We start from the raw sequence: 22,404 nt of genomic DNA, 5'->3' as shown, positions 1-22,404 counted from the left end.
GCATAATGTTTGCCAAACCTTCAATTAAGGGCATGTCATTGATGTACAAATGGAAATCACTTCTTTCTTAGGGCCAAATGCTGTGGTCCTTAATTGAGCACAATTCTAAATGAAGTGAATGTGAGGTGTACTCAATTCAGTACCAGAGTCTTTAGCTCTGAGTGAGTAAAAGCCAGTATGCTAGACTATCTGGCTGGTTGACAACTAAATTTTAACTAAGTTCATTTATTGAACATTTTTTTAGAATATAAATCAATCTTTGTTCACACATTCACATAACATTTACTGATGACTAAAATGCTATGCAAACACTCCACAAAGAGGGATATGGTTGACTGGAAATATGTATAATTAATTTACATACAGAGTATAAACTTTTTTTTCATATAGAGTGCAATTCCTCTCCATGTCTGTATGTATCTTCTCTTATATCTTAAGGACAGGATTTATTTAACACTACTACCTACAGGCCCTGGCCAAGATTAGGATCTTACTGTGTTTGACACTGTATTAACACATAGCAAGAGCCGGCTCCTACCCTGAAGAGCTTACAATCTAAAGAGAGAAGACAGACAAGGGCTGGGAGGAGAAACAGAGGCATAAAGAGTGAAGCGATTTGCCGAAGGTCACACAGAAGTCAGTGGCAGAACCCGGGTCTCCTGACTCCCAGGCCGGTACCCTAGCCACTAGCCAATGCTGCCTCCCTATTTCTGTATTCTTTCTATTACTTTTCTTTTTAAAAAATGTAAGTGAATTTAGTGCTGCTGAAAAGCATTGGATTGAAGAGACTTTTCTGAAGTCTCTTATTTATCCATAATAGGTACCATGAGGGGCAGCTGCAAACAAGCTTCCACCATGCTGCTTTGTCAAAGAGCATCAAAAGTGACGGGATGTCACCACCTCCAAGGGGAGAGGGTTCTTCATTTCCCCTAGTCCATTCAGGTCTCTCTTCTGTGACCATCAGGGGACAAACTGGTGTTGATTCTGATGGTGGTTTTTGCAAGGAGGGCTCATGTCTACTGGGATCTGGAGTCAGAAACCACCATTCATTTCACACACACCTCTAATTAGCCATCAGTTAGATTCACCACCAACCTGGACTGGAAGTGCAAGGTTCTGTAATTCATTACCAAGTTTCTGAGCTGTCCTTTCCCTGCGCTCTCAACCACTGTTGTAGTTTAATGGTACACATATATGAAGAGAACAGCCCCTGTGAACTATGTAAATGGCAAATACAACAGTGAGAAAACTGGGGTCCTTAGTTATAATGGTCAGCATGTTCCAGCTCACCCATTCACTGGCAGGCAGACTGATCTCTTAATGGGGGAGATTTTCAAAGACATGGAGTTGGGTGCCCAAATGCCACTAGTGCCTCAGAAAAAGTCTCCCCCAATGTGAATAATTTATATAATCTTTCCACCCCATCCCCTTTCACACACTCATAAGACAAATAAGGTTCAGTTCAGTTCAGGCTCATTTCCTCCATGTTGTTAGAGAAGGAAGAAGTAGATTCTCTGCCAAGGGTTGGCATGAAAATTGCTGAGAGAAGCAGTAGCATGTATGCTGAGCACTTACACAATTTCTTTGATTGTGAAAGGCTGGTTCCTCCTAAGGCTCTGAGACTTTCAGAAACAATGGGCCAAATGCTGCACTCAAATACACACAAGGGACCATAGGAATTGCCAGGGTGGAACTGAGCAGATTTGGGCCCACTATCTGTTTAGATCTTCATTTCTGAAAGTGCCTTTTACTCCCTCGGAAGGCATGAAATGACCAACCTACTTAGAATCAAAAGTATTGGGACTCGGGAAGGCAATACCACCAAGGGGCAATTATGAGCAGGGAAGATCACCTGGAGAAACAGAAAGAAACCTGCACCCTTTGAAGCACAACTTTCAGAAGAGAGACCAGATCTTTTTGATGCAGGATATAAGGCTTGCCATCAAATGGCAGATACATCAATTAAAGCAGAAAGCAACTGCTTCTATAGAGCAAGCCAATGCACCTTCCTGGATATATCTATGTAAATGATTAGCACCTCACCTGGATCTATCCCACATCTGGAAAAAATGCTTTGGGCCTCTATTTCCCCATGAGATGTGTGTGTCAAAATCCCAGTGCTGTTAACCCTCTTTGTTGCCATACTGCTGTAATATTCATTTAGCATCCTGGCGACCCACTGGGAACATCAGTGCGTTAAAGTGATATACTTCGTACGTGACACAGCACCAGAGTTGTGTTTGCCTCATGCTCTGAGCTTGTAAGCAACCATCAGACAGTCAGTGTGAGTTACGAATATACATGGAGGAAGAACCACACCCCGCCAGCCCTTAGTTAGATGCTGGTGTTAACTGAAGGTGAGCTATACAGAGCAGCCATACACTTATTTCTGCAGCTGGCCACACGAGGAGATGTGAGGTGTGAGTCAACATCACAGTTCCTTCCTTTAAACATGGACCAGATAGATGCAAGCCCTTGGACTGAACAGCAGCAACAACGGCATTGAATAGCGTCAGTTACAAACGGGTTCAAAAGAGGGTAGAAGCGTAGCCGACTTTGAATGCTACCGTATAACAGAACGGGTCGCTCATGAATTCATTACCTCTCCAAGACTCTGTCTCTCCTGTCTCTCCTCGTAGGCGGAAGTGTAGAATGGTTCATAAGTAATTAGGTCTGGACGTTCAATGTCATAAATGGCCTTGACTTTGGGAATAGCTGCTAAATCCTTGTAATCAAGGATCTCATTGTCTACTTTTGCCTGAAGGTCAAAGACAGAAGATAAATTAACACACACAAATGCACTAGTAATTTCTATTTTATACAGTTCATTCTTTGGGGGAATTTGCTTTCACAATGCACTTAAAGAAAACCCTTCTTGCCACTCCATTAACGTATGAAGTGACTGACTCTTCTTCAGCATCATGCCTCCTTTAATAGCACAGAATGTTTTTTTTGAGAGTTTAGGCAAGAAGCAGCATGGTCTAAATAGACTGAACATAGGAGCTCATGGTTCCTAGTCCTCAAATCAAAATCCCAGCTCTGCAAATGACCCACTGAATGGCCTTGGGCAAGTCACTTCACCTCTCTGCTTCAGCTTTTCCCCACCTGCAAAATGTGGATAAATAATACCGGCTTCCTAGCTCACACAGGTGTTGAGAGGATTGCCTATGGTATTCTGAAGATGGAAAGCTGCTTCCAACCCTCATTACATTAGAGAAAAGAACATCCTAAAATGAAACAGAAGGCAAATAAGACTCCAGCTTGCAAAACGCAGCAATAAAATGGTGCATGATGTTTTCAGAACTATCCCCATATATCTACATTTTTATTTGACACCCATCACCACAGTATCTGCGAGCCTGGCTATGAGATGTTGATAAGATGTCAAACACTTTGACATCCATTCCACAGTGTGATTTCATGGCTAGTTTGCACCTAGAGAGCCAACCTTGGAAATAAGCTCCAAAGAGAGCTGCTCACTCACTAACATGAAGAAGAAAGTGCTGTGAAGAAATACACCAAAAAGACAAAGGAAAGCTGCCATTTGTTTTTATATTTCCTTGGTTAAAAGGAGAGAGCGTTGAGATTTAAAAAAAAAAACATTGTCAGTTCTTACCTGCATTATGGAAACACCTTGAAGTATTGAAACTGAATAAGCTTTAAACATCTAGTTTCCTTTTCGTCTCTTATGCTGTGTTTACACCTTTTGTATTTCACTAAGCTGAATAGTAAAATTAGGTTGGTCAGTTTCTACTCAGATTCATTTCCACCCACGCTAAAGGCTGACACAAATTTTCAGAGCTGTATAGCATTTAGCCATCCATCTCTCATTCTAGCCCATTTGGCATGGTGGTTCCCATGCAATCCCTTGAGTTAGAGCTCACAAAATGCTGCATTTTAAAATTATTTTTTTAAAAATAACACTTTAAATGGTTAAACAACGATTTCTCCAAAAATTACCTGAAACTTGTTTGACTAACAAAAATGACCTAAGCACTTTTAGCTCTTAAATACACACACACACTAATGAGTTGAGAAGGTGTCAGGACATTGTTAACGCAGTGCAAGGTAAAACAGACATTTTTATACCAATGTACAGCACTAACACTGAATTGGCCTCCGACTGCAGACAACAAGGAGTGAGTTTCATGAGCTGGCCTAAAGCTATGAAGCTGCACATGTCAGCATGCTGACAACACGCCAGATTTTACTCTGTGGTTTCAAACCAGCACTGTGTAACAGGTCTAATTTACTGACTGCTCCTTCTGCAGTAAAATGCATGGCAAAACTAGCACTTCCTTGAGTGAATACTGGATTGGACCCCTTGGTCAATTTTTCCACATACCCTGCACGCCATCAGTAGATCTGTGCCCTGTATGTCTTAAAACACAGCATGCACCCTGTTATGCCCCTAGGTATTCCTTTGACACACATCCCTGTTTCTTAGGCTTGGAATATGAATAGCACAGATTAGGAAGATAGCCCCTTTTGGATGCAGGGACTTCTCTAGCCAGAAAAAGGAAAGAGACATCTGCTGTACTCAGATACCTGGGTAAGTTCCAATTAAGAAAGATAAATAAAAACAGAGAAGGACTCACATTCTTTTAAAAATATTGGGACACTCCTAGTTTGGTGATGATTTAATAGAGCTTTTCCATCTCTAATTTCTCGGATACTATGGGAGCCTCATGGGAACAAAAGGATCCACCGGGAAATCTATGTATCCAGCAAGATCATCTAAAGTCCTGAAGAAAAGAGGCCCTTCAGGAAGGGATTACAGGGCTCTCATACTATTCTGTGAATATAAAACCCATCAAACTAGAGTAGCATAGCAAAAATTCTAGAGGATGGCCCCATATTTAGCACTGTAGAGGTAACAACAGATAGATGCTCAACACTTCTGTTTTTTGACAAGAAATCTTCCCCCTAGGACCAAAATCTCTGTTCTAGTGGCAAGCTTTATTGAGCATAGCAGAAACTCCATAAGTTCCAGGATTTAGGGCAATATGCCCCCAGCGGCTGCATGCTGAGAAGTACAGTAACTTCCTACATAACCAAATCCTAGCGTGGACACAGTGGTACCAGAAAAATGATGCCTGATACCAGGATGGCTTATTTCACTTCCTAACTGGAATAAGCTATACGGGTAAAAGCACTTTTCTGCTGGTGTAACTGCACCCACACTGGGGAGCAGGGGTTCCTGCTTTAGCTATACTGGTATAACTAAAGTAGCAAATCTTTCTAGCGTAGACTAGCCCAAGATACAGGAAACGTCAGAGAAATGCCAAAGTGCAGCAAAGCAAGTTACTATACAACACTGCGAAAGCCAAGCTGCTCTCCGCTGCACTGAATGACTGTTGACAGACGTCCACAGCCTTTTGTGGCTAACTATGAGCCTATTAGTGGATGTGTAAGCCATCAGCGGCAAGTTATAATCTACGAGAAGGGGTAGGGCTCATCTTTCTTCTATAGGCAGTGGCCCTTTCCTCCAAATTGTCTTGTCCTAGCAGCACAGGCCCCTCTCATCTGGGACAAAGATGAATTTCCATTATGTATGAATGAAACTGACCCTGCTTGGGCTGCCAGTGAGCTTTGAACCTGAGACCTCAGCACTTAAAGAACTTGGACTAAAGAAGTTCCTTAGGTGGAAGCAGAGCACACCTATACACTTCTTATGTAGGTCAGCCACCAGAGGGAAGACAGATTCTCCTAGCGTGGGTTACCCTAGCAGCAAAGGGCCCATGACACACAGTGCCGAGCTGTCCAATTCTGGCGAGTAGAGGCAGTAGTGCACAGACACAGTACTCTGTTATGCAGTAATTGTTTTGAGGTTCTTAGCCCTTTTGCCCCCCCCCCCTTTTTTTTTTTACCCACTAGAAGGGGAATAAGGCTCTGAATTTGTCAGTTTTCACAAAGCAAACTGGTATGCCATTTACTACTCCTGACAGCTGCATCAACTCTGGGTTAACAACTTTGGCACACTGTAGCTTACAACTGTGCTACGCAAACATTCCATCTGAGATGCCACAAAGATGCCTATGGAACTAGTGCATCCAATTCCCGTTAGTTTTAATGGGAACTGGTCTTCTAAAACCCTTAGAGGGTATTGGAAATCCCAGCCTCTATCTCGTCATCAAGGGAGCAATGGCTTATAAATAGAAAATTATACTTACATAGATAGTATGGCCTGGTGAGCCAGGAATACTGGAACCTGGTCTGGAATAAATACTTTCAGATGATGTTCTTGTAGGCTGTAAAACAAATGTTCACTTGTAAGTGATCTGTCTGCAGGCGTAACACTGAGAATTTAGATTATTATTAAAAGGCAGAAAGATTCATTTGTCTTCAAATGAATCAAAAAGTTGAATAATGTAAATGCAAACTCCAGCATTCCAGGAAATTTCACAACCTTGTGATGCAGGCCTGGTTTCTCTTTTGGGAGGGTGGTGTGTGGGAAAAGGGAGTTTCTTAGTTTTAAGGCATACTGTGGGGGAAAAAAAAGATTGACAATAATGAACAAAAAAAAAAAAAAAGCATCTCCCAGAGGCATTATAGGAGCACTCCAGGATATTCTTGTCAATGTCCCTATTGAAAAACATTATTTGACAAATGGCCAAACCTCTCGCAGTCCCGCTGCTGCGGAGCAAGATTCCAATCCTGTAGTAAGCAAGTGGGCTGCACAGCGGCTTACCCACCTGCTATTGCTCACTGTATCAGGGCCTGAGTCACTGGAACTACATCACTGTAAATGAGTGTAGAATTGGGTCCAGCACTGGACTGTAGAGGGACAGAAAACTCTTTCCCTTGGCATAGTTCACAATCCACGCAACACAATTTAGGTGCAATAGTTGCAGGTGAAAGTCAGGCTGAAATTCCACTCTACAATGCCTCTGATGTTTGAAATTTAAATCCTGTGTAGTTACTTACACCAGTACAAAGTGAGTACAATTATAAATTGAATGGCAGCTTCTGGCACTTCATCAATATCCAAGTGACATTACCTCCAGGTAGGGCAGTGTGGATCAAGAAATTCATTCAGTGTCATCAGGTATCTGAGTTCAAACCTCCATAAATCAGAAACCCATTTATTGAGCCAAAAATCTCCCTGGTCTCCTTTCCGATGATCCTACTCTAAAAAAGCTACCAATGCTCTTCCATGCATGATAATTCCTCCTTAGTCTAGGAAGCAGTATGCACATTGTTAAAGGTGTTAAACTAAATTTTCCTGAACTAAAAATTAACGTACCAGGAGCCTGATACAAAGCCCACTGAAGTCAATGGAAATACTCCCACTTACTTTAATGGGTTCTAGATCAGGCCCAAGATTTCTCTTTGAAGAAACCAAAGCCCACATTGCCTCCTCCTGAAAAATCAAAAATCTACAACAATATTCTCAAACCAGATGCAAAGTAAAGGAACTCCCTAAAGCATGAAGCAATTTGCTGGCTGGTGTGTGATTCTGGCTGAATGCAGTGGGGTATTTTACTCTAATGCCACTGAACAATTAAACTCTTGGTAAACTTGTTCCTGTCGCTTGTTGGCTGTGACACAGAACCAAAGGGAGCACTGGAGAGAAAAAGAAACCAGACAGTGTGGCTCACAGATCTCATACAGGAAATATCTGCTCAGTCGGGCTTTCTTATCTCTCAGCAGATATTTCCTGAAGGGAGCCTTCGGCTAAGTAGCAGTCACTTTCCCAGGGTCCTTTTAGCTTTTACTTTATAGTGAGCAATCTAACGGGGCACTATTAAAAAAACAGGCTGAATAGAGCATTCCTCAGCTTACACCTGATTTGAGATGTGTTTTAGGAATCCTATCAAAGAAACTCATGCATTTGGGGACACTGGGGGAATCAAGGACTTGGAACAGGTACCACGAAAATTAAGGAGTTAGATCAAATGCAGCAGTCTACAATGGAGAGCAGATGACACTGAGGGATACCTCTCTCTCTCTCTCTCTCCCTAGCAAATCTGAGCATATTTTTTCAGTGGGACCTTGGACCCGCTCAGTAGCTACAAAATTCCATATCACAGGAAGAGAGAACAGAAATTTCTAAGATGCCGCAGCTGCCCTTCTGCTCCTCCCATAACGTAACCAAGAGAAAAATTATCTACATTAGCCAAAAAAAAAAACAAAAAAAAAAAACCAAAAACCCCCAAACACCAAGAATTAAATGGGAAAATCAGGCTGTTAATGAGAAACATTTTATTCCCTTTAAAACTCTGACATTTCATACTGCTGCTTGAGTGGAGTCATATGGTCATATGTAGAAAGTTGTTGCAGTTGCCATGGTAAGCGATTGTTTTTATTACAAAGCACAAGGAACAAGGTTAAATAGCCGAGGTGTAATTCTGGGCATCTTCCTCATTACTCACCTTCTGGTTCTGGCCAAAGATTTGTCTTTTTGATTTATTTTTTCTAGTAAGTACAAACAGATTGTGAGTTTCAGAGAAACTACAGTCTTCTTTTTTCCTCTCTCTATCCCTGTACTTTCTCTGGAATGTAACAGACAGAAGGTTGTACATCAAGAAAAAGGGGCTTTCATAATTACTTTAGGGAATCAGAAGTTGCCAGGAAACGGTCACTTAGAAATAGTGTTATTCTAGTGTTATTCTCTTGCAATGTTTCTAAGTCTCACCTCCCTGTTTGGTCCTTAAAAATACATTCTGTGATCTGCTAATTCACTGTATACTAGTTCACCCGTCCTATTGAGCAACTTTCTCCATTGTATTTTTTCATACCAAGTGTAGTTAGTGGAGCCTGCTTTCCAAGTTTAGGCCCCAGTCCTGCAAACATGTACACAGGTGCTTAACTTTAAGCACAGGAGATATTGCACTGGAGTCAATGCAGGACTAAGAGCCGAAAGTTCATCATGCACATAAACACTGGCAGGATTAGGGACCTAGTCTCCTTTTCCACAGTTCTCCCTTTCTTCTGCTCTCGGATCCAGTCATGCTTATTAGCTTCCCATCAATCTGACTGTTAGTAAAATGGCTGTTTGCCAGATCTGCCATTCCTTATACCCAATATTCCTAGTCTCCTTCTGAGTGCACCAATTTCACATTCAATCTCCTTCAAAACTCTGTGAGGACCCTTTCTCGTTAGTTACTATTATTTGTATTGTGCTAGCCCCTAGAGACCTCATTCACAGACAAGGACCCTATTGTACCAGGCTTTGTACAAATGCAGAACACAACGGCAATCCTGCCCCGATGAACTTAGTCAAAGTACTTCTGGAAACCCAGTGATCAGCATTGTAGGGGTTTCTTTAGTTGTTCCCATCCTGTGTCTTGCTTAGTTTTACAACTGTCCTCTTAAGAGACAGAAGTTTTCCCATTGTTTTAACTAACCCCTACATCCCTACTTAGCCACACTGGCCTCTCTTGCCCCTTTTTTCCTGTTTACACAGGATGAATTTCAACCAGTCTCTCCAACTGTTTCCTAAACATTTCCTACTCTGCTATAGGACATTTCCCACCTCCACTCAGAGCGGTGACAAGCAATGAACCATTCAGTACTTCCATTAAACTCCTCTTCCTGCTATTTTCAGTGTGCTCTCTTTACCCTCCTCCTTTTTTAAGAGGGTAAGAGCCATCTCCACCTCTACATCTCCTTTCTCTTCTCCTCCTCCTCATCCCTCCCCCTCAAATAACATCTTAGACCTCTTTGCTGGATACAGGAAATTGAAGAATGTATAGTAAGAACAAACAAATTCATGCATATCATCAATGCAGCTAAATGATTGACTCAAATCTCAAGGAAAGCATCTGCATCACTTCTTCATATTTTCCTCCTCTTCAGCAATCTCTTATTTTTATTTCTTTTTTCTCTCTTTATGCATTTGTCTTCAATGCAAAAGGTCATTCATGCTATTTTTATGGCGATTCTGTTGGGGCCATTGTGTATGTCAGTTCTGGATTACCGTATCTCACACACACATATGCCCCAATTTGTTATTTAATATTAGTTCATACAACTTAGGCTGGCTCATCTTGATTTACCTCAGTTTTTAGATCATCATGCATGGCACACCATTTAAACGGATAAGTTATTTAAAAGAAAAAACAAAAACACTAGGGCCATCCACATCACCAGAATGCTGCAATGTGATGGCTGTGCTTTTCTATGCTACAGATGTTCAGCGTCATGCTCTATAGAAAGATATGGGGGCAAGCAAGCCAGATCAGAAGTGATCCCATGAACATCTGGCTAACTGGATGCACTACGATGTTATAAAAGACACTGCCAGTGTTGTTTACAGTACCTGCCTTAGTTTTTTGATTGAGTTCATTATGCAAGGCGGTGAGAACAGCTGCAGAAGAAGGGATAATTTTTCATTCTACACACAGTCACTTAACAATAACATTGCTAATACAGTTAAAAGAAAAGATCCTTAGCTACAGAGGCTAGTTTAAGTGTGGTAAAGATGTACATATAAAAGCTCATTAGAACTTAGCTTTTTCTGCAATCACTTCTCCTTGCTAAACAGGATTTTGTTATAGAAGTAACAACATAGATTACTTTGATCATTTGTATCACTGACTGTAAGGTTTTTCAAAGGAGACAAGTTACTTAGGGCATGGATCCAAAGCCCAATGAAGTCACTGGAAAAACTCATATTCATGTCACTGGGTTTTGGATCAGGCTCTTATTGCATCATGATTATTATAAATGGTGATGTATGCGACCCACCAAGAAACAAAATCTGAAAGCATCCGTTATGCATGTCCATTATTTTGCCAATTAATCATGGCTTCAAGTTTCTCTTTCCAGGAGCATTCATGTGGAGACTAATTATTTCCTCTCCTAAAAATCTACAATGCATATTCATTGGCTAATTAAGCAGTCATAAAGACAAGCTTTATTAACAGGTGTGGTTTAGTTTTAAAAAACACGCACATACACATGTGCTCACAGATAGGAGCAACTTCTTTCCAACCTAAAAGCAAAGTGCAGTGAAGCAAAATTGGTCTTCAGGACAAGTCATTCCGTACTAGTCGTTGCCAAACTTAAGCTATGCCACAAAACTTCTCATGCAAATGAAGGCTTCCTCCAATACCCGTGTTAAGTTTGCACCATGAAAATTAAGGGTGAAATCCTGGCTCCCAAACTCCCATTGACTTCAATGAGGCCAGGATTTCACACCATGTTCTTAGATTCTACTGTCACAGTTTGATCTTCTCACAGAATGCTAACATACACAATTTTCTTAAGAGATTGTAAATGTGGTTTTTAAAGTCTACTGCATGTATGTAATTTATGACAAACTTCCTTTCCATAAGCCAGTTTATTCTTTCATGTTGCCAGGTACATTCATACATTTTGTAATCAGTGAAAAACCTTTATATTTAGGTCTCAAGCCTGGGGATATATGCTTAGATGAAAGACTTGTTTCTATAAGGCATCCACTGTAAATATCTATTTTCGTTTTCTAAAGACCCACATCTTTCATTCATACATAATGGAAATTCATCTTTGTCCCAGATGAGAAGACCCACAGATTGGTTTGCCTTGCCTCCAACCACTGAGTCCAAAACCCTATACCCGTGGATTTTCTTGAGCATTGATCTCGCTAAAGCCCTCATTTCCTCCAAGCACAGATGCATCCCAGAGTGCTGAAGTATGTTTGGTTTAATCAGTCACACGCTGTAACAAGATTGAACTAACTACTGTTTTGAGAAAACGAGAGGTTGTATTTACAAAATGAGCTACAGGAATTGGCTCACTATGTGCAAAAGGGAGGTACAGCAAGTAGGGATGAGCAAACCAGTTCTGAAAATATTAAAAACTGCAGCTTCCCTGGAGCCTTTGGCCATTGCTAGAATCAAACCCAAGCTAGACTCTCTCAAGGTTCTGAAATATTCCACTTACTCCACACATTTTTCCTCTGTGCACGTCCCTCTACCTGTTTAGGTCTCTGCTGGTATTAGGACTGCAAGACCTTAAATACTAAATGTATCTTCCTTCAAGCCCAGCTCCAGGGAATACTGGAGATTTCACAAGAATGTCATTTCCCCAAGAGATTTCCTGCCCTGTTTTGAAGACTTGAGAGCTTTGGATAAGCTTGGAATAGGAATCTAAACTTGCATGTTGTTACCTATCAGCTCTGTGTTCTTGGGGAACCAGGGCACAGTACCCAGCCTGTCTGACTCACAAAAGACCTTCCCTCCTCCAGCCTCTGCTTGAACCAAAGCCGATCAGAAGACAGACTTACAAAAAGCAATGAAAAGGCAGTGGGAGACACACCTAAACCCGCCAGACAAGGGTGACAGGATTAAGGAAACTCCCCTAGCCTCATTTGCATCAAAGATGGGACAGGGAGGCATCTCCATTAGCATACAGAATGGAGAACAGAGATTCCAAGGCAAGAACCACACGGAACTCTGGGACCAGAAAAGCAGGAAAGCACTGCATGATGGGGGATCTCTGCTCCAGATCTTAATGAACCCATGCCTGCACACACCCAGCTCACTAGTTATCAGATCAATATATCCTTTAGTAGTATCCAAAATACTGAAGCTGTCTAATTGCATTGTGAGCTCCCTCAAAGGAACACTGCCCATAGCCAGGAATGATCAGTTCCTCTTGTCTAGCCTGAACAAAACAACTTTGGTATACTCCCTTGAGCCACCAGTTTACCCATAAACAAATCTAGTTTTCTCCCTTGAACCATTGTTCTTTCCCTACAAAAACCCCTACCCATGCTCAAGTAAGTACTCTGATGCCTGGTTCCAAAATCTACATCAGTTCCATGGGGACTTCACCTTCTCCTCACTGATCATGCTGGGGGCTCTGCCTGTCTCCAGCACTCCAGACCCTCAGCTACCACCACCATCTGGAAACCCCGATCAATTCAAGCTTCATGGAGTGGTGAGAACCCAGCTCTCTCTCTAGGTATAGCCTTCTGACCCTGACTTGTGTGATCAGTTATAGTTTTCTAAACCGGACTAGATTTAATATTATAACTGTTTTGTTTGTTTGGCTTCCCTTGTATGGTTATTACCTGGCAATAAATAACTTTCATGGCTAAGCTGGTTGCTTCTCTCTCCAACACCACTGGTCTAAAATCTCATCATCAAATGCACACAAAACAAAGTGTACAGCCATTCAAAAACCTTGACTGCAGTCAAACAGACGAATGCAATCGTTCTGTAGATTACTATCTAGAACCTTTAATATCTGACTGCATCAACTCTAATTCTCCAGAAACATTTCCTCACCCAGAACCAGTGATAGAGCATCTTTATAGTTGTTAGCATGCATGCTAAATTGTTGGATTGCTCTCTTAACTAGCATGTAGGAAGGTCCACATTTAGGAGTGGTTCAGGACTTGCATTTCCCAGAATTAATCAGGAACAGAGCATCACAGAGGAAACTGGATATAGGCTCTAGCCAACTCTTACTGAAAAGAATGGGACTCTTTCCACTGACTTGAATGGGATTCAGCCCTAGAAAACTATGCTGCAAGAAAATATCAAACACTCTGTACCTGCTGGACTCAGAGAAGTCTGGAGGAAAAAAGGCAGCCCAGAATGAATAGGTAAGAGAGGGCTTCATAACTCTAGCTTGGATAAGCCACAGATCAAGTCACTGCACACATGGTGGCTAGAGCTAATGGGCAGCACAAGAATCAGCCCATGCTCAGAAACCATTCAAAAATAGAAACTTTACAAAACAATTAACAACCAGTTTAGCTCAGTTCAAATATTCAGTTGGCGCTGGTCAACACATTCCCAGAATGGGACGTTTCAATGACATTTTTTCATGAAAAATCTTAAACACTGTTTGTGAAAATTTCCCCAACCAGCTGTGTAAAGTCACAATAGTTTTCATATGATCAGATCTTAAGTGTAGTGTTTTCATTTGTAATTTTTTATTCCAGAACAACCACTTTCTACAACCCACTGAATAATGACACCAAAGTGAAAGAGCAAAAAGCTATTTTTGTATGCTTAAAAAAAAAAAAAAAATCAGAACCTTGATATTAAACAAACAAATTAAGTAGAAGTAGGAAATAGCAAACAAGATGCATTTCATAATGCGAAAGACAAAGTTTGTGCTCCAAGGGGTGAGTGAAGGCAGGGAAAGCTGTGTGAGATAAGCAGCAGCAGTACAATGACAGTAAGGCAGTATAAGGAAATCTTCTCAATAAAGAAGGCTATTAACAACCATATGAAAACACAACAGCAAACCTCTGTAGAGCGTGGTCTGCGCAGAACCAGACTCTTTGGATAAAAGAAATCAGATGAGGAACGCTGCCATGAAATATAAGAGGGGAAAAAAAGTGAAAAAAGCAATGTTTCTCCTGGATACGGAGCAGCACATAAGCATCAAGAGTTCAAGGTCTTTTGCAACACAGTTACTAATATCCCCTTTCACTAAGTTGGACAATAAACGGTGCAGTGTAACATCAATGTCACATACGGTTAGCTGCGGAATCACCAACTGGCAGACAATTGTAAAAAAATTAAAAAATAAATCTCAGCACTCATCTAGAGTTGCTTTATTTCCTGCTTGTTTTGGCTTCATAACGCGCCACGCAAAAATCTAATGGGGAAAAAGGTCCTAAGCAACCCTTGTTTTTATGATCTCCACCTAAGACAGGGCAAACTTTTTGGCCCGAGGACCACATCTGGGTGGGGAAATTGTATGCAGGGCCATGAATATAGGGCTGGGGCAGGGGGTTGGGGTGCGGGAGGGAGGGCAAGATGTGGGAGGGGGTGCAGTGTGCAGGAGAGGGCTCAGGGCAGGAGGTTGGGGTGCAGGCTCCGGCCCGGCACCACTTACCTCGAGTGGCTCCGCGGTGGCAGTGGTACGCAGCGGGGCTAAGGCAGGCTCCCTGCCTCCCCTGGCCCCATGCCACTCCTGGAAGTGGTCAGCATGTCCAGCAGTGGCTCCTGGGGGTGGGATGAGGCAGGCGGCTCCGCTGCGCACTGCCCTCACCTGCGGGTATCAACCCCGAAGTTCCCATTGGCTGTGGTTCCCCGTTCCCAGCCAATGAGAGCTGTGGGGGGCGGTGCCTGCAGGTGAGGGCAGTGCACAGAGCCCTCTGTGCCCCGCTCCCCCAGGGGCCGCAGAGACATGGTGCCGACTGCTTCTGGGAGTGGCATGGAGCCAGGGAGCCTGCCTTCGCCAAGCTGCGCCATGGGGCTGGCAATCCTGCGGGCTGGACTGAAAGCCCTGAAGGGCTGGATCCAGCCCATGGGCCGTAGTTTGCCCTCCGCTGACCTAAGAGTTAGCCAGTGAGAGCGCTGACTAACTTGTATTGCAGTTCAGTCACTGAGATAAAACAGCTCGCCGAGGACTTCTGAAGCCGCTTCAACAATAAGTTTGTTTGGTTTCAAAGGGAAAGGAAATCTAGCAGTGCAGAGAGTCCACATCACCAGAAAATCTGGTCCTGCCCAGTACTATGAGGTCACAGGCACTCTAACCTGCCATTTCAAGGCTGTGTTCTTACATTGCACAGGTATGAATGTCTGTTAATTTAATTGATTTCAATTAAGATTATCTCAGTGAAAAGTACTTGCTGGCTTGGATGTATAAAGAAAAAGTAAAGATATTTGGAAGGAACATCTGCAGTTTCATGGGGACTGGAAATAAGCCAGAAGGTTTAAAAGGTCAGCTTGGAGCATATTTGCAATGGCAGTGATGTAGTCAGGAGTACTTTGAAACAATTAAAAATCTGTTGGGTCACTGACAAGGGAACATATTGTATACCAGCCACACACCAATAAATACAAGCAGTCTGACTCCCAATCTCTGCCAGAACGCACTGTTTTATACCCATACAGCTGAATGAGCAACAAGCCCTAAATCAGCCTAAAAGCCTGACAATCTACAGTGGCTTCCATCCAGCTGCTCACCAGCAGCTCAACCCACTGGTCCTTAATCAGGGAATGGCTGACGGTTTTAGAGCACTCTTCACATAAGGGCATGTCTCCACCTTCTAATTTTAGATGAAGAGGCATCAAAATACCCAGACTGTCTGTTGCTGGGGCAATGATCACTTCCTTATATTTCTCCTGAAAGAACTGATTCTTCTACTAATGTCACAGAGTTGGATAATCGGTATCGGCTGATGCTGGGATACGCTGGTCATGGACAGCAGTACTTGTACAAATGACACAATTCAGTGTGGTGAAAGCCACTGGCCTGAGAGAACATCCAACATGTTTATGGACTTCCAAGATTTCCCCAAGCTGAACCAGCCCCTCTCTTCCTATGCACAGGAAAATGGTGATGATATTTCACTACAAATTTTGAGAAAATTTTTTCGAAATCTTTAAAAATTTTTGACCACCTCTACTATTTAATAATCATACTCTGTAACTGTAAAGTAATTTCTATAGACATTTGCAGGCAAATGGCATGAACCTGCATAAAGTACAGTGTGGGCATGATTCTTCTCTCAGATACCAGTGAATTTCTACTGATTTAGATTTATACTTGATTTACAGCAATCAGAGCAGAATCAGCTCCCAATAACAATCATCCCTAGCTTTTATACAGCACTTTCCACCAGTAGATCACAAAGTGCTGTACAAAGGAGGTCAGTAGCATTATCTCTTTTACAGATGGGGAAACTGAGGCACAGAGCACTGACGTGACTTTTCCAAGGTCATCCAGTGGGCCAGTGCCAGAGCCAGGAATAAAACAGAAGTACGTTCCAGTTCAATGCTCCATCCACTAAGCCACACTATAGTGTTATGTATAGTTCATGTGGCCAGCTATATAAGAGTATGCCTACACTGCATACTGAGCCTGGGTTGGGACCCGGGCTTGTGGACTTGGTGTTCCCAACCCTGTGCCTGAGCATCCACACTGCATTGTAAACCTGGGTCTGTAATTGCTGGACCTGGTCTCACAGCCATGCTAACACGTACATACTACACTACGCAGACCTTCTGACTGGCGTCTGTGGCTTGACCGGCGTCCACACTGCAAAAGGTCAGGGCTTGGACCTGGACTCAGGCTCAGACCCACTCCCTAGAACAGTCCTAGGACACAAGTCCTGAGGGCTTGGCTGACCCGAGACAGACTGATTTGTGTGTGGACGGAAGCAGGGTTTGGGCTGAAACCTGAGCGGTAGCCTGGTCTGAGTGTGCAGTGCAGACCTACCCTACACGTATGTCTATATGGTAAAAACACCCAACAGCAGCCAGTCTCAGAGCCCAGGTCTACAGACTATGGCTTGAAGGGCTTGCACTCCAGTACTAAAAAGAGTCGTGCTGACATTCGGGCTCAGACTGGAGCTCAGGCTCTGAAATCCACCCCTCTCTGCAGGCTTCAGAGCCCCAGCGCCCGCCGGAGCTGCAACAGCTTCATGGCTATTTTTAGCACTGTCACATGAGTCTGAACCTGTAGACTCAAGCTCTGAGATTCACTGCCACAGGGTTCTTTTTGCTGTGCAGACATACCTTAAAGTGTTCACATTGTTATTTTCAGCAGCAAATTACCGATGAAAAATAACCCAGTTTTGAAGTGCGAAAGTCTTTTCTGAGAAAGTGTCTATTCAGAACAACTTGCAAGTGCTGGATCGGGCTGCATGTGTTAAAGCTCTGCTTTGCATTGCTTCCCCAACGTTTTCCTGAAGGTTTGAATCTGCCACTGGACTGTTCTCCCAGTTTACACTGTTCCCCACAAATATAACAGCACGTTAGCCACATTCATAGTAAACCCGTTAAGGAGAATGTTGTAGTGTGGCGTGCCAGCATCACGTTTCATAAGAAGAGAACTACTACGAACACAGCACACCATGAACACAGCATGATGCACAACGTACGTTCACCGAAGTGCCTCTTGGCCCATTTTTCATCTCCGGCCTCTGAAACTTGACCCCAGAAACATTCACCAGGCTCACAGGTGCGCACTCTCTTATTTCTGTGTATGAGCAGGCACGTGGAAACACAGATGGGGTAACCGACTGCATGGTGAACTAACCCACAAAGGCCTGTTGGCACTTCTCACACACACAGCCAGGTTTTCACCTGGCATAAATCAGTTTAGCGCCACTGAAGTCATTAAGAATCTGATCCAGAATGTTTGTCCACACAAATTTTAAGTCTCGGTTCAGGCCGGCTTAAAATGTGGCCCTAAAGATTGAGGGGCACATCTAGCATTAAGCATATTTCTTCTCTGCATTCAAAACAGGATAAATTAGGCTTAAAGAGTTCATTTAGATGGTGAAGGAAGATCAGGCCATGCTGAGTAATGCTGCAAGTGGCTCTAAAGAACACAGCACAGCTGACAAACAAAGTACAGAGATGTCACGACTGCGAAAATAAAAAGATTTATTGACGCATTTGCTTTGTTCACATTTCTCCCTTGAGATTTTCCCCCTCTTAAGAACCACGCTGTAAGGTGCACATTGTCCTGGAGACAATGCCCTCTTTGGAACAATATATTGCAACAAAGACTTTGAGATGGTGACCACGGGAAGTGCAGCAGCACCTCTGGAGTAGAACGCTGTACTTGCTGCCAGGATTGTCATAGTGAGGAAATCACACTCTCAAGGAGAAAGATCAGTTACTGTGTGCGCAAATTATCTGGAGTGCAACTGAGCTTAGTGTCTACCTACTGTTTGTTTATCTTACCCGTAGCTTATCTTCTGCCTTAGTGGACTGCTTACAGTCGGGATGCCATACAGTGGAACCTGGAATAAAATAATGCATTACTCAGAGTAAATCAGATGACGTCAGGTCACAGAGAGCAGAACATTTTAATACTTAGGACGGACCCCTCATTGCATTGCAATGTGCTGTGAATAACCTACAAATTCCACCCCAGCACATGAGAAATGCAACAACACTAAAAACAAAGACTTTGCCAGCCTACAGTGGCATCTGAGGGTCTCAAAGTACTTTTCACACGAGTGAATTAAACCTCACGCACAAGCCCGTGCAGCAGGGTTAGGATCTGTTCGAATCGGATGTTGCAGATGGAAGAGTCATGTTGCTGTGGGTCAGGGACGGCGGCTGGTTTTGTGGCTGGTTCTCAGAGGTGAGAGAAGGAGAAGTGGGTCCGATGTCTAGCTCTGGTACAGACTTCCTATGCAGTCGTGGGAAAACCCTTCCCACTAAGTCACTTCACCTTTTCTCTCATTTGCAAAATGGAGGTCATAATACTGTTATGTTCAGGGGTTGGGCGAAATCTGATTGAAACTGGCATTGATTGGCGGAGGGGTGTGTGTGAGAGAGCGAGAGAAAGAAAAGCAGCAGAAACAGAGAGGAGCAGAACTGCCTCAGACAGACACAGAGAGGGAGCCCTGGTGGCATGACCTTGAGAAAAAAAAGAAAGCACTTTTTGGTATAGTGCTGGCTGAAAGAGGCTTTGAACCGTGAGCAAAGACACTATCTCCAGTTTGATTCCTCCTGTATTCAGGGAAATGGGACTTCGTAAACAAACAGGATTGTATCAGAGAAATACCTGACCATCACCAATTTCTCCTCCTAGTGGAAACAATCCACAAGACCCCAAAAAGCAGCTTACCACTTGGGTCAAAAAGGCATAACAATACTTCATTCCCCACACCCCACCCCTCAGTGGTGCTGTGAGGCTCAATTCACCAACACCTGTAAGTGTCGTTGAGCATCTTGGATGGAAGGCACTATCTTCAGTAAGTGCAGAGTATTATAATCCTAGCATCACCTAATCCATCCCACCCCACACTCCCCATCCCTGAGAGTGCAGAATGCAATGAGGACCCAGAGAAAGAAACTAGAGCATGTTCTTCACTAAAATCCTGACTGCTGCACTATGCCTGAGTGGCCAGCTCAGGAGGGCACCCCGGTGAGCAAGGACTCCTCTCCCCTCGGCCATGGTGCAGCACCCTTGAGGTTGCACACCTGTCACGCCTGCTGTTATAAGAGGGGCATTAGCCAGTGGACTTGCATAGGGTTAGCTTCAGCTTCTCACCTGGCCAGCCCCACTCCCACGTGTTGCTGCCCAGGGATGCACAAGGAGCTCCAAAGGCTCAGGTTCTGCTACCTCTGCAGCAGACAGGGTGGTTAAAACCGCTCCATACCTGGGTTCCTTCCATACACTGAAAACCCATATCCTGGGAGCAGGGTTTCACTGTCTCTGTAGCACGGGGAATGGATCTCCTGCTAGGATCATCTGGGCATAGCTCACCTAATCAATTCCCTGCCTCAGGCACTGGGGGCACCTCGGTCTCTCCTGCTCTCTGCCTGTGGAGCACAACAGTTTGGCCTCCCAAGGACTGACATGCTGCTCCCAGTTACTATCCAGATTGAACTGCTTCTGAGCAGAGGCTAAACCCAAATGGATTTTTAATCTTGACTACACCCTACTGTGGTCAAAGCCAAATCGCCATTCCAACCACAAGGGAGCCAAATGTTTGCCTGCAAGAAGGAACCTCCCCACCCCACTCCTCTGCATCCGCAATGAAACACTAAAATCTATGGCATTTCAGCATGAATATGATCTCACATGCAGGAACAGGAGATCCTTCCCAACAAAGGCCAAGTTAAAAGGTATGGGTCAGGGCAGCTCCGAGGGGAGTCTTTATTTCAAAAGGTCCCTTTCTTGTGCTGAAGCACAAACCGCCAGGAGCGATTCCAGTTGCCAGCAGCACACAATGTAAACAGCATCAACAGGAGACTGGAAGGAACACGTGGACTCAATCACAGCATCAGATGTCTAGCTCCGAGTCTGAGCCAAGTAAGGAGAAGAAACTGCTCGTTCGGCAGGGGAAGCATAACAAAGGATGACACCAGCCTCAGAGCTAGGGCTGTACAAACCCCGCAAAGGTCAGAAGGAAACCAGCCCTTGAAGGTTCACTTTAAGGCCTGATGAACAGGAACGTTCACAAGGCAGGACGTTCTTGTGGTTAAGGCTCTAAAACGGGACTCAAAAGAGTCGGGTTTAGTTCCCAGCTCTGCCACAGACTCCCTCTGGGACCTTGGGGCAATTCACGCCCTCTCTCTGGAACTCAGTTCCCCTTCTGTAAAACAGGGCTAGCAACATTTCCTCTCTCCCACCCTTTTGTCTTAAATATTTACATTGCAACTCTCTGGGGCAAGGGCTGGGTCTGATTATGTGTGTGTCCAGCATGTAGCACAATGGGGACTTGATCTCAGCTGTGGCCTCTAGATGTGAACATTTCTTGGGCAGAATTGGGTGGGGAGCAGTTCCCGGGCTTCTGGGGTGAAGCAGAGTGGAGTTGAGCTGCGATTTTCAGGGAGGAGCTCACTTAACAACCTCAATTTTGCTTCACAAACTCAGCGAGAGGTTTGAAACACAGCAAACTTCAAACCCAAACTCAGATCAAGTGGGTATGAGGTTAAATGTGACTATTTTGCACAGTCCCATACTTCGAGTCAGCCCCAGCTTTTAGGTTTTATATCCACCCAAATGTGCTCATTTATTTTGAAACAGCTCAGAGCTATGTAAATCTTCCAGACCCATCCTAGTTCAGTTTAATTACTTTTCTATTGGAAACTCTACAGTACACTGCTGTTAATCCCTCCATTAGCATGTGTGTGTTTGCTCCCTTGGCAGACACCAAACAAAATGTTCAGCTGTCCAGCTTTTTTTTCTGCATGCACCAGCACTACAACACAGAGCAAGCTCTGAAATATACAAATTCGGGTTAACAGAATACGCCTGGAAAGCATGAAAGGCTACATGAAAACCAACTACAGCAGGCATTCTCTAAACACTAAGCAATGTCTCACCTTGGCACCAAACCCCTGGGTGAGGCAGAAAAATATGTTATAAGGAAATACACGGGAGAAAGAAAATTTTGGGTGCTATTCCTTGTCATTTCCCCAGACAAACCCACAGACTCTCTGCCATTATTGTACAAAGGTTTCAGAGTAGCAGCCGTGTTAGTCTGTATTTGCAAAAAGAAAAGGAGTACTAGTGGCATCTAAGCCCTGGTCTACACTAGGACTTTAGGTCGAATTTAGCAGCATTAAATCGATGTAAACCTGCACCCGTCCACACGATGAAGCCCTTTATTTCGACTTAAAGGGCTCTTAAAATCGATTTCCTTACTCCACCCCTGACAAGTGGATTAGCACTTAAATCGGCCATGCTTGCGGTGGTATGGCGTCCGCACAGGTAACTCAGGAAAAAAGGCGCGAAACGATTGTCTGCCCTTGCCTTCACGGAGGGAGGGAGGGAACGGGGGCCGGACAATATGTACCCAGAACCACCCGTGACAATGTTTTAGCCCAATCAGAGTGCTCCATTGTGACTGCTCTGGACAGCACTCTCAACTCAGATGCACGATTGTTTGCCGTTGCTCTGACGCAGGGAGGGGCGACTGACAACACGGCTTACAGGGTTGACTTCACGGAGGGTTCCAATAAGAAATGGTGCACCTAAGTTATTGTTCTTATTGGAACAAGGAGGTTAGCCTGGCCTCTGATTGATACATGG

General features: G+C 43.8%; 1 protein-coding gene across 8 annotated transcripts in view; it reads right to left on the bottom strand.

The window, feature by feature from the left end:
• Window positions 1-22,404, bottom strand: part of ABLIM1 (actin binding LIM protein 1) — a 311,243-nt gene that overhangs the window by 50,472 nt on the left and 238,367 nt on the right. For all 8 annotated transcript variants that reach the window (XM_074959284.1, XM_074959287.1, XM_074959282.1 and 5 more), the window contains exons 8-10: window positions 18,594-18,652; window positions 6,174-6,251; window positions 2,603-2,758 (exon numbers count right to left, since the gene is read on the bottom strand). In XM_074959284.1, the coding sequence (XP_074815385.1) occupies window positions 2,603-2,758; window positions 6,174-6,251; window positions 18,594-18,652 (293 nt within the window). The remainder of the gene's footprint in view (window positions 1-2,602; window positions 2,759-6,173; window positions 6,252-18,593; window positions 18,653-22,404) is intronic.

This window comes from Natator depressus, chromosome 7, assembly GCF_965152275.1.
Source record: "Natator depressus isolate rNatDep1 chromosome 7, rNatDep2.hap1, whole genome shotgun sequence".
Classification (NCBI taxonomy): domain Eukaryota; kingdom Metazoa; phylum Chordata; order Testudines; family Cheloniidae; genus Natator; species Natator depressus.
The sequence above is the reverse complement of the archived record's forward strand: the minus strand, read 5'-3'. Positions and strand labels throughout refer to the sequence as shown.